The following is a 17,747-nucleotide window of genomic DNA, read 5'->3' on the forward strand; positions in this document are numbered from 1 at the left end:
TTAAAACAGCAACAACCAAACAAGTGCTTGCTTTTCACTTGGCTGCTGTGACAGTCGGTCTTTGGAGCAACCGTTGTTGAAGTTCTGGTTCCTCCTGCAGGAAAATGCCATCAGGAGTTTTACTGTGCCCACCAGTGTGGTGAAGATGTGGGAGAGACGCCAGCAGCTTCCTCTCTGATTTTGTCTCCCCTGACAGTCATTCCTCCTTTTTCTTTCCTCCCCCCACTGGCTTGTGCTCACTGTCCCAGCATTGCACTGATGGCAGTCACTTTCTACAGTTATCAGGACCAAGGATGTCTGCGTTCTGGGCTGTTTTCCTTCTCTGTAGCCTGCAGACCCCTTCACAAGGACTTGGAATCATGTCCTCGGTTAGCAAAGTGGATGTAGATGGTAAGTGTACAGAAGAGACAGGATTTATCTTTTTTTTTTTTTTTTTTTGAGACCAGTTCTGCTCTTTCTGTCTCTTGACCATGCTCAGAAAATCAGAAACTGTCCAGATCCATTCAGCAGTAGTGGCAATGCTGGTAATTTGCATTTATAAAGCACTTTGGAGACGGCACTTCAGATACTTTACAGTGGCTGGTGCCACCACCCCTGTTGTATAAAGAGGGAGACAGAGGGATAGTGGGGGGGAAGGAACAGCCAGGCTGACACAGTGTGCTTGTATGCTGAGTCCACATAGTTCATAGTGACCTCTTATCCTTTTTTTTCAGATATTAAACATTCACTAGCCAAACGTGACCTCCAGAAGCTTCAGGGTGGTCTCCTTGGTGGTAAGCTGCTCAGTGGTCTCCTTCAAAAAGGTAGTCCTCTTGGCAGTCTCCTCGGTGAAGATGGTGCTGTTGGCAGTCTCCTTGGCAGAGAAGGTGCTGTTGGCAGTCTCCTCGGTGGAGATGGTGTCCTTGGTGGTCTCCTCGGTAGAGAGGGTGTCCTTGGTGGTCTCCTTGACAGAGATGGTGTCCTTGGTGGTCTTCTTGGCAGCGATGGTGTCACTGGCAAAATCCTTGGTGGAGATGGTGTCCTTGGTGGTCTCCTTGACAGAGATGGTGTCCTTGGTGGTCTCCTTGGCAGCGATGGTGTCACTGGCAAAATCCTTGGTGGAGATGGTGTCGTTGGTGGTCTCCTTGGCAGCGATGGTGTCACTGGCAAAATCCTTGGTGGAGATGGTGTCCTTGGTGGTCTCCTTGACAGAGATGGTGTCCTTGGTGGTCTCCTTGGCAGAGATGGTGTCCTTGGTGGTCTCCTTGGCAAAGATGGTCTTGTTGATGGTCTCCTTGGCAAAGATGGTCTTGTTGATGGTCTCCTTGATGTTGTCCTTGATATTCTCATTGGAAAAGGTGGTCTCCTTGGAAAAGATGGTCTCGTTGGCAATCTTCTTGGTGGAAATAGTGGAGATCTCACAGGGTGAGTGAGAGTGGGACACGGGTGTCCCTGAGCAGCCCTTGGTGTGTCTGGGTCACACTGGGGAAAGGAGGCTCTGGTCTGGAGCCTGCTGTCTGAACACATGGGGCCCCCTCTTTCCCCTCCTGGGGCAGGTTCATAAATGAGGGTTCAGCTGTTGGGATTTTCTGTATGTGCCTGCCATGCAAGGGTGCCTTGTATGTGCCACAAGCTGCTCCTGGCCGGTCGGGATCCCTGCTGACCCAGGGCAGAGAGGACCCTGAGACTGCAGTTCCACAGTTGCCCACAGCGCTGGGGACCAAGGGGATAGGGCATCCACTGTACAAATGTGCTACTTACTGCCTTTGCCTTGTTTCAACCATCCAGGCCAAAAATTGTGAACAACACCCTCCCCAAAATAAGTCTGCGCTCCCTGCCAGGCTTTGGGCACGAGGTGGGCTTCAACACCCAGCTGCTGGTAGAGAGCACCAGGTACGGCGTGTCTGTCAGGCGCACGGCTCAGGACAGGGGGGGTCACCATCTCTTTGGAAAATAAATGGCCAGCAAATTTCCTGAGCCGCGTGCTGTGTTTCCCCCCCGAGCAGCGCGCCGGGCAGGGCGCTCTGCGTGCAGATGGAAGCAGACGTGGTCATGCTGGTCCAGGACAAGTGGGCGACTATCCAGAGCAATAAGGACTGCAAGACTTTGGACATAAACATCCGTGTGAGGTAGGCTTCCGTGAGAGGCTGGCATCCGTGTGAGCAGGGTGCTCGCAGCCAGCATGTGCCCCCTGTGGCAGTGGGAAACCTTGGTGTGCTGGCCATCGAAGGCAGCGCTTTTGTGCCTGGCGCCTCGGAGGCTGAAATACCCGGCTGCCAGCCTCGGAGGGGAACAGCTGACCTTTCTTTTAAAATTTGGGCTCAAGAAAGAATATTTCTGGGTTGTGCTGGGAACCTAGCACCGGGCTGGATTCAGAAGGCTTGGTTTTGGTAATATTTTGGCACTGTATGCGGCCCTGGACAGTGCAAGTGAGGCCTCATATTTCTCTTGTGCAAAATACTTTTATTTTCCAGCCGTTAATCTACATCACTTTTTATTTCCTGTTTTCCTGTTACCCAGACCCAAAGTGCCACTGCTGGATCAGCCTTTAAAACGCCTCCTTAGTGATGTCCTGCGTGAGGTGGTAAGCCTGCAAAGCGATCTTCACGCGAGCCACCAGCAGGGTGCTGGGTGGGCAGGCAGGGCAGGCAGCCCCCGCGGAGGCGGCTGTTTGCACAGCTGTGGGCTCGGCCGGGGAGGTCAGCCTGTCCTCCCCGCCGACGGGCACCGGCACCTCGCCCGCACCATCGCCTGTGCCAGGCACCACCGGCAAACCGGTTTCTGAGACACGCGCTGGTTTAGCGGTCGCAGCGAGCAAGTCTTGCCCGGGAGGAGAAACCCACCCTGGCTTAGCGGGGCCACTCGCCTGCCTGATGCCGAGCGCTGCCGTAACGGGGCGTCCCACCAAACCCTGCCCGGCAGCGGCTCCTGCCCACGCCGCGCAACTCCGGCAGAGACGGTTTTTCCTACTCGTGTTAATGCAATGTACGTCTGCCGGTGCTGCGGGTCCCGGGGCTCTAACTTTCCACTGCCTCCCCAGGGGTGCAACATCGTCAACAGCAGGCTCAACGTGGTGAGCACTCTGCTCGGCTCCAGGACGCGTAAGTGCTGGCACCCTCCTTTTCCTCTGCTCCTGTGTGACCCCCTGCACTTAGGATTGGTTGTTTCTTTTACACTGGGTAAATACAAATATTTTAACAACTTCCTAAAAACACAAGTCTCAGGTCAAGCACAGCATTCAATTTCCCTTGCCCCAGAGCAGCAGCAGACAGTTTTTCCTGCAGAAAGCCACTTCAGGAACTGTTGCTTTTAGAAACAACATTTTTGCTGCAAAATAATGCTTTCTAGCGGCTTGTCCAGCTGGGAACGCTGTGAGCAGGAGCCGCTGTTGGTTCCGATATCTCTTGGGACCACGGGATTTGGGAGCATCCCCCTCTCCTTGCAGCTTAAAGGCTTTCCTCCCTGTGTCCCACAGCCGCATCCCCGCTCGGGGCTCTGGGAGATCTGCCCCCCTTTTCCATCGTCAGCGGCGACGCCATCCAGCTGGATCTAAATGTAAGTGCCACCGCTTCCCCTGGCCCAAAGACCTTGGACTTGGTGAGTTTGGGTAATTCATCTGAATGTGGTGGCTATTTGTCGAAGGCTCATCTTATTCCAGCTGTCTTCAGGAAAGCATTCACCAGAAGGTACTGATGAGTGTGGTCCGGCCACGGCTGTGCTAATGCCATCACTGGGTCTCTACCTCATTTTTTTACTTGCTAATCCTTGAGGGTAGCATGAGGCAGATTGGCTTGAGGCTGCTTAATTAAGCATAATTATAGCACTCTCACAGTTGCTAATCAGAAAAGCTTAATTTCATACAGGAGCAGTGGTCACCATTCACAAGCAGGTTCCATTTCTAAGTGGTTTGCAAAAGTTTGGTATGTAATTGATAGGGACCACAGTCAGGCCAAAAATATTGGCAATGTGTCTTTCCGACTGGGAGACGTGACAGTGTTTTAAAGGGAAAGCTGCAGCAGAGGCAGCCATTGCCTGTGCTAGAACAGGCTGAAGCAGCCGCAGGTTTATTGAAGTGTCAGTTCACCCCGCGTGAAGCCTCTCCACGAGGTCCACGGGTGAGCAGGGTGCCCAGCGTGGCCACAGCCCTACGAGCCCCACCAGCGTCCCTCCCCTGCTCTGTCCCCTGCAGCTCCTCGCCGGGGACATGGAAGGCGGCGTGGTGGCCTCCACGCAGGGACCGCCGCTTGCCGCCACGGTGTTACTAGCCACCGGCCACCCGCCGCTGCTCAGGCTCCCCCAGCGCACCCTCAGCACCCTGCTGGAGCCCATCCAGGGGCAGGGAGCCTTCAGCCTCAGCATCACCGACTCGATGGTGGGTCACGACGCCCCTCCCCGGGGCTGGGTCGGGGTCCTGGTGGCTCTTGGGTGACCCAAGGGTACTCGCCACCGCGTGCTTGTATTTGTTGGTGGGGTCCAGCCGAGCCCAGCGTGGGCTTTGCACAAACCCTCCTGGTCGCCGACACCGCTGGTGCCGTTCCTGCAGGTGCCCGATAGCATCTCGCTGTCCACGTCTGCCCTCCTCCCGCTCATCCCCCAGGTCAGCCACCTCCTTCGTGCGCATTGATCTCCAACCCTACACCCACCCTGGCCACGCAAAGACCCCCCTGCCGTTGCCCTGACCTCCCCCTGCCCCGTGCAGATCGCCAAGGTCCTCCCCGGCTCTCTGCCGCTGGAGCTGCGCGTGCGGGTGGCCAACAAGCCGGTGGTGGCCGTGAGGGACCGAAGAGCCACTGCCACCCTCAAAGCCTCCATCGACGTCTTGAGTCCCCTCCTGCAGTCCTCCCAGAAGCTTCTCTTCTCCCTCGACACGGTGAGTGGGGTCCCAGGGGATGAGACCTCCGAAACAGGGCAAGGGGTGAGTCTGGCTGTTCTCTGGCATCCCCTCGGCTTGTCCTGCCCTTAGCCATGTCATACTTGTACTTCTGAATTTACTACATCTTCAAAATGGTGGTGCCCCATCCTTTTAAAATGCTCATAACAAGTGCAAGTGAAATGCTTAAGGAATAATACAAAATAAACACAGGAAGGGTGAACCCTGGGGAGAGAAATACATGATGCCATCCGTCAAAAAAAAGCACTTTCTAGGCTCAGACGGGTGTTTTTTCTCAGAATGGGTTATTTACAAATACTCTGGGTTTTCTTTTCAGTCTTGGGAGCTACACAGGGAAATAACCTCATTTCTTCCGTTGTTCCAATTTCAGGACATCGTTCTGAACATCAACCCATCGGTCTCCAACGGCAAACTGCAAACCTCCCTGGCTCTTGACAGGTAGAGCCGAGCTCTGCGGTTGCTGTGGGCAGGGGGGCTCTGCCTGGGGATGCTCCCAGGAGCCTGACAAGATGAGGCTGGTGACAGTGATCAGGGAGTGTGGTGTAGATGTGGTAGGGATGTAAAGGGCTGCCGGAGCTTTCCTGCCTCCTCTCAGCCCCAACCTCAGACCAAGTGCATGCCTGAAGTGATGAGAGAGTTGTAAAAAAGTTGCCCTATTTTCAAAATCCTTGTATCTTTATGTGGGTGAGACAAATTCCAGACCGTGAAAGGGTCTGAGCAGCATTTGGAAGCTGGAGGAGGGCTGCACCCAATGCACCCCGACTCTGCCTTGTTTTTGTCTTTTGTAGCATCAACCTGACACGGGCACCCCTGAGACTCGACCCTCTCAGTGTAAGTGCACGCTGCTTTGGATCAAGGCGCTGCAGCGAGCGATGTGTTGGCCAGAGACTGTGTGTAGGGAAGGAGAACCAAAATGACAATTCTTCTTCAGTCTTCACATTCCTTGTCTTGGCAGAGGCCAATTGTTTTCTGCCCTGTCGATCCCCTGTGCCCTATAGCAGTGACACTCGGATGTATATGTTCACTTGTTGGCAGCGCACTGGGGGTGCTGGGAAGTGGGGGGGAATAACTGAGAAGAAGTTACCCAAAGACCATGTCCTGCTATAGCCCCCCCCTCAGTCCTGGCAGAGTTTCACTGAAGGAAGCTTCCCAGCGTTGGCGTTTCATAGCTCTGAGCATCCTGCAGTGACAGAACTTAGCTGATAACCCTGACATTGCTGTTTTCCTCCCAATAACTGTTGCTCTCTTCTGCTGGTACTGACACATGTCTTCTTCCCCTGCAGGTCTCCTCGCTTGCAGGATGGCTCAAGCAAGTCCTTGCTGCTGCATACGTACCGGCCATTAACGGTATGGCCAGGGTCTGGGTCCCTTCTCTCAAACTCAGTCGGATTTGGGGCTCTCCCCCTTCCCTCACTGCCTCCGTTTGGTCCCCCCCCCCCCAGTGACAAGACACTTTCACTTCTTTTGCAGATGCCTTGCGTGTGTCGGTCCCTCTACCCAACATTCTCAACACCAGCCTCAGGAACGCCAAGGTTGACATCACCGACGTAAGGATCGCGTTTCCCACAGTGATGCCTTCCCAGGGAGCGGGGGCTGCGCCCACCCCGGGGCAGGGACCTGCGGAGCCCACAGCCCCGCGCCGCTCTGGCCAGTCCCATTTCCCATGGGCTTCTCCTGGTTTCCAGGAGGTCCCTCTGCTGGTGTGGACCCACAGGAAAACCTCACCTGGGTTACAGGGAAAAGCTGGTGAAAGTCTGTATGAGAAAACGGAATAGTTTTTGTGCTGCTTCTCCCAGGCAGATGACTCTCTCAACCAGACCAGTCTCAAAGGATCCTGCGCGGGAGGACCCTCGACCCTGCTCGCCGTCTGAGGCAGGCAATGCACCGTGAGCCCCAGAGCCCTGCTCATCTCTGCTGTCTCCATCTTAATTTTCCCTTGAGTAACACCCTGTGTTACCGCCGTGGCCCGGGGGTCTCTGGTTGGCTGGTCCTGGTGTAGCCTGGCATCGGGGTAGGGAAAGCTGCTCAGCTGGTGGATGTTAGGGGGGTTTCTGTGGCCACTTTTAACATCCGTAGTTGGGAAGCAGAGCTCTTTCTTAAGCATAAAGGTTGCTCTCGTATTGCTCTTTCAATAAAATCATTCACTGCCTCAGTATTCCCCTCTCTTAATGTTTATTTGATATGGGTTTCTGGCTGCCAGCATCCATTTGTCTCCACCGTGCCCCTATGCCGTATGGCCCACGGACAGGCAGCGCAGCTTGAAGAGGAGGCTGTACCTATAGCGAACAAGCCGGTACCTTACAGAAAGTGTTTTTGAAGCTCAGCCTGTGCCATAAGGTGTGAAACAGCAGCTCACATGGGAGCAGGGGTTTGGTGCACATGGGTGCCCTGCCACAGCCCATCCCTTGCCCGGCTGGGTGCTGCTCGTGCCAGACTGACAGGGGGCAGAGGAGGTGCTCGCGTTGCAAAACCAGTGCGGATTTAGCAAAGCGCTTGCTGATATTTCCGATTCCTCTGAAGCCCTTGTCGCAGGGGGAGCAGCTCCTTGCTGGAGGCTCATCTGCAGCGTGTCGCACGTGGAGCCCGGCAGCGGTTGTTGTGCAAGGCTCTGCACGGAGCCAGGCACAGATAAACTGAGCTTACACCTTCCTACTGCTTTGCTCAGGAGCATATTATCCCCTTATTGTGTCAGATGCACCAGGATGTTAGCAACACATTTTATCTCACAAAGGTATTAAGTGTTGAGAACACCAGGACAAAAGCCCCCTTATGGTCTGGAGCTGACGTGGAGCGGCATGTCCCTCCGGACAGGGGCTCTTCTGAGGCCGAGGAAATACGGTCTGCTGGGAAGTGGTTGGCGGCTGCCGGGACGGGTGGGATGATCCTCAGAAACCGCTTCTCGGGTCAAGCGTTAAAGGAGATAAAAATCTCCTGGTGTTTTTCTGGAGCCTCCCCACATGCTTGCTGGAAACTTGAAAAATTACTCCGCTACGGTAATTTGTGTGTGACAGCTGGTGTGCAAGTGTTAGCGGGGATTTGTCTGGAATAAGCTGATTTTCCAGCACGGCTCTTTCAGGGTCAGCAGCAGTCTCATGTGCTGCAGCCCGCAGAGTCTCGGGCTCCTTCTCCTTTGCTTTATCTGTGGGCTCTTGGGTAACAGCACTGCCCGGTAACTGGGTATCCAATAACCTGTTGCTCAATGCTTTTCCCTGTTCTACAAATCTTTATTTATATTGGAATATATTAAAACCACAAATGCTACTTTATACACTCAATCCACTATCCCAGCTTTTACAATTTAGGCATCTTTCCACTTTTTCTGCATCAGCTTTGCTATATAAGGACCCACTGTTCCTACATGTTAAAGCAGAGGTGCCTATGGACCACCGTAAGGTCTCCCGTTGACCAAGAGCTGAGCACTGCAGACCAAAGCCAGGCTTTGAAATTCAGGATAAGGCCAGGTAAAGAAAGATGGTCAAAATAGTGGTATGGGGTGTTGTAAGCTTGGGGGACAGAGCCACCATTTTACCTACAAGCCTTACAATGTACTCTGGTGAGCAAGAAAAAAACGTGGGGATAATACCTGTAATGGTAGAAATGCAGGTATGTCATTCTGTTTTATTTTTAGTGACTAGCCTGAAAAATCAGGCAAGAAGGTTGTTATAGCAAAATGAAAACCATTCTCTAAATTAAAAAACATATTAATTTGACAAAAAAATTTAGGGAATTTTTGTGTTGCAATATGCTTTTAAGGTTGTTATTATTATTTTTACTGTTATAAGGCTATAACATTCTATTTTAAAAGAAAAGCTTTATTCCAAATGTGAGTTGCTTGTATAATTGCAACATTAATTTGCATACCTACTCACAGGGTGGTTATTAGCGAGGGGAGCTCAGTGTAGTCTATAAGTTATGAATAATGACTTCATACCGTAAGTTTAAAATTATGTCATGGTGACCGGGGATGGAAAGGAGCAGGTTGCCCGGGGTGCCCATAAATAGGAATAAGCAAACAGGTGCTGGGGTTGTGCGGGAGCTGGCTTGAAAAATTCCCTGAGGATGTGCGTACGGACACCCCCCTCTTTGTGCGTGTCCAGATCTATTTGCCGAATGTCGCCCTAACTTGTGAACTGTTTCGGTCCTCCTAAAGCTCATGTTTTCTAGTCAATGAAAAATTCTCACCCAGCTCGAAATATCTGACTCCCCTTCATCTCCAGGGGTTTGCCCAGCCTATTCCCACTTTTTTCCCGTTGTTCTTCTCCAGGTCCTGCCAGCACCCACAGCTCTCCCAGCCGAGCAGAAGACACCATGCCACCAGTTCTGGGCATCGCCCTCTTGTATGCCCTGCTGACCCCATCACTAAGCCAGCCGAAAGATGCCGTCCTCAGGCTCAGTAAAGGTGTTTTAAGCGATGGTGAGTCACTCTGCCTCCTTGTAGCGGGATCCTGGGAAACAGGAACCAACAATGATCCTTGGGGGTTGATGCCCTTGTACCAGCACAGCCCGATCAGCCGGGGAAGGGAAGGGAATTGCACACAGAAGAGCATGAGGCTCGCATGCCAACCTTCCCCTCCAAACTGAACCCCGAGTCATTTTTTTTATGTAATTAAAATTTCAGCTGGCCAGGCTCCTAAAAGGAGTGAGACATTGCTTATATGGGGCATTGCTCCTCCTGGGAGCCTGCTCTGCTCAGGAGGTGTGAGCCACACGCCACCTCAGTTATCTCACATTTAGGATTTATCAGTGCCCAACCCCTGTGCCCCTGCCACACCATTTGCTGCCTTACCTGCTGCGGCTGCAGGCAAATTCCCGCGAGCTGCTTTATACAGGTCTTAACAAGGTGCGTCCCGTCCTAGATCCCAAAGCCCTTTCTGTTACATCATATATGGGAAAACTGACAGGGGATAGTTAGGGACTGGGATAGGCAGCAATGGTAACGGAGAGCACAAACCCCTCGACAACCCATGCTTGAAGAGCACAACGAGTAATGGTGTGGGCAGGGGGCCAACTCGAAGGCTGAAGTGGTGGCCGGGGAGGCGGCTCTGCCACACAAGCTGATGGCGGGTGATGTTTCCAGCTCTTACAGGCTCCCTCAGGCAAGGCAATGCCCTCCAAGGCGCCCTCGGAGAGGTGCCGCTCGGGAGCGGACGTCCCGGCACAGATGGAAGTGGAGACCTGTTGGGTGGCCTCGGAGGAGGTCTCCTCGGTGGTGGTCTGCTTGGTGGCGGTGGTCTGCTTGGTGGTATTACTGGTGGTTTGCTGGGCGGCGGTGGTGGAGGGCTGCTGGGGGGGCTGACTGGTGGTCTGCTTGGTGGAGGGGGCGATGCCGGCGGTGACTTGCCAGGTGGAGGGGGTGGTGGAGGCGCTTACGGGGGGGAGCCCAAAAACTCTCCCAGAGGCTGGCCGGCAGCTGGTGGCGATGTCCCCAGGGGTGGCATCCCTGCGGGGGTTGCTGGAGGAGCGCTGGGACAAGGAGGTCTGCTCGGCAGCGGAGGTGTCCTCAGCACGGCAGGGATCCTCCGTGGCCCCGGTGGTGTTCTTGGCAGAGGAGGGCTTCTGGGCAACGGAGGGCTGCTGGGAGGCGGTGGCCTGCTCGGCGTCCTTGGCGAAGGCGGCTTGCTCAGCACCATCCAGGGGCTCACTGGGTAAGGACAGCACCCTCCGGTCTCCTTGCAGGGGGGCAACTTCAGTGCTGTTTGCGGGGGAGCAATGGTGATGCTTCGGTAGATGCTCAGGTCTGGTTTGCAGCTGGTGCTTTGAGATAAATGCTGCCTGGAAGCCCTGCCAGGGTTGCATCGCTGGCTGCAAAAGAGCCTCTTGAACTACACAAGTTAAAGGAATCGGTAGTTGAAAGGCGCTTGCCCCTAGAGGGTGCATCGGACCACGCGTCAGCTCTGGGCAGCCAGTGCCACCGCTGCCAATGCTCACTTGTCTGCAGCCGTCCCATTTTCACTCTTATTTAAAGCCCAGCACCAAGCAGAAGCACAAGCAATAATAAGGCAACTAGAGCAAAGCTTCTGATAAAACTGGAAAAATAACTAAAACAGGAAAATAACTGAGAAAACTTGGTGTCTTCTGCCATTTCTGGTCTAAATGGCCTCTGACTCACCCACCCCTTGAGCAGTGGGTTTGTGCGAGCGGTAGAACCCAGGTGGGGGGGTGCTGGGCTCAGAGCTCACTCGTGGTGTCCCCTCCCTGTCCCTGCAGGCTGAGGATCGTGGAGCTGACGCTCCCCAGGGTGTCCCTGCGGCTCCTGCCTGGCATTGGCGTCCACCTCAACCTCTACACCCGGGTGGCCCTCAACGCCAAGAGGTAGGTCGGACTGGTGCTGCTGGTGGCAGTGCCAGCCGTGCCCTAGGCTCGCTGGAAGCACTGCCACGAGGGGTGTCTCCGGGGGGACACACTGCTCCTGTTCTGCGGGAAGAGGCTGCTCCTCTGAAGGTTGCTCCCTTCCGCTTGCACAGCCTCCTGGGTTTGCTTGACATCGCAGTGGAAGTCAACATCACATCAAGGGTCAGGCTAACCATGGATGGCACGGGCTACCCCAAACTGGTGACAGAAAGATGCAATACCCTCCTTGGTGGCATTAAAGTCAGACTCCTGAGAGGGTGAGTGATGGAGGTTTCCTTCTCTGCCAGCGTGAGCCACCTCACCATCGGGCTTTGCTGGCCCCAGCCTGCACCCGCAGAACGGCAAATGCACGAGGGCATTTCCCCATTGCATGTCTCAATCCTGCGGGTGACCGTGACACTGGCAGCCGCTGTCCCCGCAGGTGACAGTCGCTCACTGGCCATGGCACGGGGCTGAGCAAAGGGCTTCTGGCAGTGGTGGTCCCTGGGTGCCCCTCATGCAGCTGCAGTAAATGAACATGTTGTCCCAGAGGGCTGCACGACCCCACAGTGGTCCTGGAGGGACATTTCTGTCCCATGTGCCACATTCACAGGTCAATTTAACTGACATTGCACGGGGTCTTCTGAGACATAAGTACGTGGTATGTAAATCATAGAAACCACTTGGGCTGAGGTTGTTTCTGCTCATTTAAGGAGACTATACACTAGTAGATAAAAGACAGCACTAAATTTCCCACTGGCTATTTTGGGATGCAAATTACACTTATCTCATGCAAAATCCAAGCATACACAATTCACTTTGCTGTTGCAATTGCCTTGCTCCGGGAGGTCTGCGCTCTACACTATTCACAGGGAATTGTTTAACAAGACCCATTTACTTTGCAGCAGGTTTTTTTCATGGTGCTCCTTTATTTTTCCACAGCCTGCTCCCAATTGTGGATAATTTATTGGCAAGTGTCCTGAACAGACTTCTTCCTAATCTGGTAAGTCGGAAGAAAAACTCCATCCCGGAAAGGAGCGATGAGTCTGAAAAGCTGCGGTGCAGCTCCCCGCAGCATCGCTTGTGTCCAGGAGCACCGCTGCTGTCCCAGGGCTGCTGCGTCCACCTGCCCACTCAGTAGTTTGGGATTAGCAGGGGACACGTGCCATGTCTCCACCTGCTTGGGAGAAGCTGCTCCCTCCTCCCAAATGCAAAATCAGCAAGCCCAGTGCAGGTCCGCCCAAGCGCCTGGGAGTTTCTAATGATGCTCTGGACTGTGTTATGGGCTAATTGAATCTCTCCTTCCTCCTGAAAGCCGGGGTCTGTCCAGCCATCCCACATGGTCTCCTGGGACCCAGTCCTAACCCTGCTTCTCTGATGATGGGCAAGGTGCCCAGGGCCAGATCCAGAGCTGGTGCAGCCTCAGCAGCACCACGGAGTGACCAGCGGGGACTGCCCTCCCACGCGCCCGGAGCTCCCATCCCCAGGGAAAGCGAGGCAGAGCCGAGCTGGGCTGCGCGTCCTTGTCTGGCTCTGAACGCAGGTTACCCACTGTCCTTCCCTGACTCTTGCAGCTCTGCCCGGTGGTCGACATCGCCCTGGGACTCGTCAACGACCAGCTGGGTCTTGTGAACTGTAAGTACTTGGTGGGTCCCACGCCTTGCCCCTCGTGTCACCTCTGCTCTGCCAGTGTGAGGACGGTGACGCTTTCCCCTCTGCTGCTGCACCCCAGGTGGGAACAGTGTCCCCCCCGCACTTCACCCCGCAGACCCCAGATCTGCCCCATACAGGGAGCGGGGACCCCCGGCAGCTCCCTGCCCAGACCCCCTCACCCCCAGGCAGCAGCCAGGGAGCAGTGCCCCAGCACGCTGCAGGATGCGCTCCTCTCCCCACTTCTCGTCTTTCTCTGTCTCTAATGATGGACAGAAAGACCCCTGGGTGCATAAAGGTGGCATTGGTGGGGGCTGTGAGCTGTCCCCCCCATTTGCAGCAGCGGCACGCACTGCTCGTCTCCTGCGGCATTACCGCTCAGCGCAGAGCACTCGGAGCCGGGGCCGAGTGGCTGCCCTGAGTCCACCTGCAAGCCAGGGCTCTTCTGGAAGAAAAAGAGCTGCTGGGCAGGGGAGGGGGTATTTGCACCCGATCCCAGCAGGGAATCGCTGACTCCCTTCCTCTCCCCCCAGCACTGGTGCCCCTGGGTTTGCTGGGCAGTATCCAGTACACCGTGTCCAGCCTTCCCCTGGTAACCGGCCAGTTCCTTGAGGTAGACTTGAACGTAAGTCCTGCATCTTCTCCTTCCATCTATGTACAAGGGTTGGGATATTTCACTTGGGTTTGGGAAGGTCTCCTTGGGCCACCTACACCTGAGCAGTAGGCTCCAAGGAGGCTGTGGAAAGTTCCAGGAGGTCCCGGCTCGGTGCCCTGCTCTTGCTGCTGCCACGGTCACGGGAGAGTGCAGCGGGGTTTGCATTTCATGAACTTCTGGAGGAGGAAGTGTCACGGGGCCTGACTTGGCGTGGTCGTGCGTGCAGCGATTTCACACTGAAGGAACATGAAGCTAACCATAAAAGCAAATATTGCAAACATTTTGGCCTGTGCTTCCTTCCCCTGTAACTCCAGACTGTTGTCGGGACAGCGGCAGGAGGCTTGGTGGACTATCCGCTGGGAAAGCCAGAAACTGTCCCCACACCACCACGGGTCCCCATGCCACCCCTGCCACCCATGGCAGACACCAGCTCCTCACAGCTGGGCCTTTCTGTGAACTTCCTCGGCTCGGTGCTCTCTGTCCTGCAGAAGGAGGGTGCCCTGGACCTGGACATCTCCACCGGCATGGTGAGTGGGGAGCACTGCCTGCCTCTGGGTTTGGAAGGACTCGGGGCTGTCGGCCACGCAGCGTGCAGGCTGGTCCCACCGTGTGATGCTTTAGCACCTCCGTACCATCTACCAGGGTCTCTGCTATCTTAGGTGAAAAAATGAGAGTGAGAGACCATGTGGTAAAAGGCTCATTACCGGTGAAAGCAGATTCTGCTGAAAACCACCACGCACAGAGGCAGCATTTCTCTCTTCTCTGTCACAGTTTCCTGAGCTCCCACCGCTAACGACCTCGACCCTTGGAGCCCTGGTTCCTGCGGTGAGTCCTGGTTCCCCCTTGCACTGCAAGGAACCCGGCCAGAGAAGCAGCGTCCAGAGGTTGGGGAGGTCTCCCCGTCCCTTCCTCCTCCGAGGCACCATCCCAGACATCCCAGGGAGGTGAACGAGCTCTGACTCGGATCCAAAACTGGAAACCGCAGCAGGGCCAGAGCTCCGTTTGTCACCCCATCCTCTGCAGCTTTCTCGGGTCACAGATGAGCCTTGCAGCTGCCCCGTCCGCCTGGATGCGGGGCTGTCTGTGCTCCCCCAGCCAGGACGAGATGCTCTCAGTGGGACTCGGGGCATCCACGGGGCTGAGCTCACGGCTAGCTTGACTTCACTTCAGCTAGTTGAGATATAGACTTGTTGGGCTGGAGGAAATCAGCACCAGATGTGCCCCCTGAGAGCAGCACTGTGCAAATGCTGCGTGTGGTTCCTGGTTACAGCCACCAGAAACTTTCCATTTTTGGATGTTGACAGATTTTCAAGGCATACCCTGAGTCATGTGAACTGCTGCTGAAAATTGCAGTCCCTGAAGCACCGGTGGTGACCTTAAAGAAAAACAAAGGTGTGATCCAGCTCACCGCTACAGCAGAGGTGGTGGTAATCCACCCACGTGATGTCCAGAAGTCTCTCTGCCTTCTGAATATTGTATGTATGAAGGAACAGCCTGTGCAGAAATTCCTCCTGCAGTTCCCCCCGCCCAGCACGGCAGGCGTGGGGGTGCCCGTAGATGGGACCTGCACCCAATGTGTTGTGGCTGGGCAAGGGCTGGAGGAGCCACCCCTGCCCTGACCTCTCTGTCTGACCGCAGGACACCTCCTTGCTGGCCTGGTTTTCAGTCGAGGACAACAAACTGAAGATCGGCGTCAGCCTGGAGAAGTAGGACCCTGGTCTTCATCTGGGGGGGTGGCCAGGGGTGGCCATGGATGTGGGACCTCCTGGGCTGTGCAACAACGAGGGCATCGACAGGACTGGGTCATTAGAGGAACTGCTTGGATTTCACTCACCTCTGCTTCCTCCTGCAGGGCTGATCTCTCCTTGGTGTCTTCGTCCATTGGTGGTTTTGATGTAAGAACACGAGCAGCCTCAGCAACATACGAAATCCATTGCAGAAAGCAATGTGCTGATAGATATTGGCTCAGGAGAAATAAGGGCCAATTACGGTGTAACAGTTGTGTTGTATTTTGAAAAGCACCTTTCTTTCACCTCTGGAGATGGATTTTTTTCCATGAATGATCCATGAGCAATTTTCAGAAAAAATCCTCACTGAGAGGGAGAGGTTTTGGGTCCTCGGTGAACCGCAGGACATCCCGCACGTGTCCACAACGTCCCCTTGGGATGCGCCTGGGGAGGCTCATCCCCATGCCTCATAGGGAATGACAACAAAAGTTGGAAGGAATCCTGAGCTCCCCTGTCGCAAGATACCTGCAGATAGAGCACATTTGGTTTCCAGAGGTGGTTACTGCAGGCAACTTTAACGCCAGTAGAAAGGGGCCTGTGCAATGGCATTAGCCGGGCACTAAAAATTGACCATAGAATGCTTAAAGTCCAGTTTCTGTGGAACTGGGAGTTTGCATTAGACAGGTGTGGAGCTGGAGCACCAAGGGTTCAGGCTGGGTTTAGGTGGTGTGAGCGGAGCATCCCCATGTGCCCGAGGACAGGGTGAGACCAGGCTGACCACGGGACCAGGACCATTGATGGCACTAAGCGACCCCCTCCCTGTTGCAGGTCTCACGTCTGGAGATGCTCGTTGGCCAGATTTTCGATGTTGCCTTCCTGCCTGCAATGAACAGTAAGGAAGCTGTTATGCCTTATCCACGTATTGATAAGTGCCAGACTGTACTCTATATGACAAGTTCATGCAGGTATAACTTACCTCGCCATACAGGATAGGAGCCAGTGGGACTGACCTGCACTGACAGGGGGGCTCATTTCAGATGGCAGCATTTTGCCGGGAGGCGAACCCCCATATCACGAAGCAGGGGCCCCGCAGCCCCCCCATGGGGCTTCTTGCTCCTTGCCGCTTTTGCTTAACACGGACAGGAGAAAATGACAATAAGTTTTGCCAACGCGCTAAGTCCCATGACACAAAGCCTTTCCGGAGAGCCTTGTGCTCATGGAGAGAGGGGTTTGCACACAGGGAGGATGGAGCTGGGGACCAAGCCCCGGGCAGAAGCTCTGCAGGGACCCCCCCTCCCGCGGCGCTGAGCCAGGCTGGTTTATGACCCGCAGGTGTGCTGGGAGCAGGGGTTCCCCTGCCCAGGCTGCTGAACATCGACTTCACCAACGCGGACGTCGACGTCATCGAAGTAAGTGCTTCAGCCATGCCCCAAGGTTCTCCCGACGGCACCTCAGCTCCGCTCCGGAGCAAAGGCAGCGCCCGTCACTTGTACGGAGGATGTTCAGAGGGAAGGTAACCCGTCTGCTTCACCAGGATCTCATCGTGCTGTCGGCGTGAGCCAGGGACACCGGCTTGGGAAGGGACCCCTGGTTTTCCCCGTCCACCCCCGGAGGGATGGGAACCCAGCCTGCCTGAAGGATCCCTACCGCATTTCTCTTAGTACCTAACACAGCAAAACAGCAGCTTGGTCTTTTCCATGCAAATGTTGCATCCTGCCTGCATTGCTTGGAACAGAAGGAACACAGGTGGTTTTTGCCTCCGAACGTTGCGTTTTGGACTCTTTTGTGGGTGCTCAGAAAGATGCGGGTGTATTTTGTATTCTCGTGCTCAGGTTTAATAAAGTCCAGCCCTCTCTGCAGCCACAGCGGGTGCTCGAGTCTGTGGGACTGGCCAGCTCCGGTGAACCCCGGGGGCTCAGGACAGACCCACAGTGCTGGTGACCCCGGCTGCTGTGGGTGGGAGGGCTGCAGCCCCCTGCCCAGTTGCCCAGCCCTGGCTGTGCCCACCCAGCACCCAGCTGAGGGTGGGCAGAGAGCTGTCTGCCAGCAACCGCTGCCTTAGACCCAGGCATGTTGGCCTCTTTTCAGGGCCTGGATCCAAAGCCGGGGGGTCTCTTGGTCATCTTGAGGACCCCTCACACCATCACCTGCCCCGGGCTTTATTGGGGCTTTGTCCTGGGAGCTCTCAGGGACACGGGTGTAATTCACCCATTGATGCCTGTGAACTCTGCATGAACCGCACAGTTTATTTATGCACAAGCTCTTTCCCGCGGTTCAGCTGCCTGTTGAAGCAATGAAGCCTTTGCTAATTTAAGGCTCTAAAGCCGCTTCTTGCTCCTGGGGTGAAAGGGAATCGCTGGGATGGCTGTAATATTGCTGTCTTTGAGACTGTCCTGCCCCTGTCCAGCCCAGATCCACCCTGAAAACCACCTGGAACGTCAAACTCGGGTTTTTCTGTCATCTTTCCATGCTCCTTTTCCTTCTCCTCTGTATTTATTTCCCCATTTTCTTTTAT

At 54.9% G+C, this 17,747-nt stretch overlaps 2 protein-coding genes across 2 annotated transcripts; both read left to right on the forward strand.

The window, feature by feature from the left end:
- Positions 1–293: 293 nt before the first annotated feature.
- On the forward strand, positions 294–6,840 carry LOC142028784 (BPI fold-containing family B member 3-like). The gene is made up of 16 exons (XM_075022630.1): positions 294–390; positions 714–803; positions 1,014–1,404; positions 1,768–1,872; positions 1,986–2,108; positions 2,500–2,563; positions 3,020–3,080; positions 3,455–3,534; positions 4,169–4,351; positions 4,523–4,576; positions 4,679–4,849; positions 5,241–5,308; positions 5,659–5,701; positions 6,154–6,217; positions 6,341–6,417; positions 6,667–6,840. Exons 1-16 carry the CDS (start codon positions 294–296, stop codon positions 6,739–6,741), a joined length of 1,746 nt encoding a protein of 581 aa, XP_074878731.1. The 3' UTR covers positions 6,742–6,840.
- Positions 6,841–7,103: 263 nt separating this feature from the next.
- Positions 7,104–16,790, forward strand: LOC142037781 (BPI fold-containing family B member 4-like). The gene is made up of 18 exons (XM_075042317.1): positions 7,104–7,163; positions 7,563–7,743; positions 9,135–9,284; positions 9,948–10,079; positions 10,329–10,515; positions 11,078–11,182; positions 11,335–11,478; positions 12,143–12,203; positions 12,775–12,835; positions 13,384–13,475; positions 13,820–14,032; positions 14,277–14,330; positions 14,810–14,980; positions 15,144–15,211; positions 15,358–15,400; positions 16,061–16,124; positions 16,565–16,641; positions 16,767–16,790. Exons 1-18 carry the CDS (start codon positions 7,104–7,106, stop codon positions 16,788–16,790), a joined length of 1,887 nt encoding a protein of 628 aa, XP_074898418.1.
- Positions 16,791–17,747: the final 957 nt, after the last annotated feature.

This window comes from Buteo buteo, chromosome 2 (assembly GCF_964188355.1).
Source record: "Buteo buteo chromosome 2, bButBut1.hap1.1, whole genome shotgun sequence".
Classification (NCBI taxonomy): Eukaryota; Metazoa; Chordata; class Aves; order Accipitriformes; family Accipitridae; genus Buteo; species Buteo buteo.

Bases quoted from the DNA above. Each gene is read 5' to 3' on its own strand.
- LOC142037781 (XM_075042317.1), top strand. From the start codon at position 7,104: ATGGCCCACGGACAGGCAGCGCAGCTTGAAGAGGAGGCTGTACCTATA. The intron at 12,204-12,774 runs GTAAGTCGGAAG...TGACTCTTGCAG, and splicing joins ACAGACTTCTTCCTAATCTG to CTCTGCCCGGTGGTCGACAT. The intron at 13,476-13,819 runs GTAAGTCCTGCA...CTGTAACTCCAG, and splicing joins TCCTTGAGGTAGACTTGAAC to ACTGTTGTCGGGACAGCGGC.
- LOC142028784 (XM_075022630.1), top strand. From the start codon at position 294: ATGTCTGCGTTCTGGGCTGTTTTCCTTCTCTGTAGCCTGCAGACCCCT. The intron at 1,405-1,767 runs GTGAGTGAGAGT...TCAACCATCCAG, and splicing joins AATAGTGGAGATCTCACAGG to GCCAAAAATTGTGAACAACA. The intron at 5,309-5,658 runs GTAGAGCCGAGC...TGTCTTTTGTAG, and splicing joins ACCTCCCTGGCTCTTGACAG to CATCAACCTGACACGGGCAC.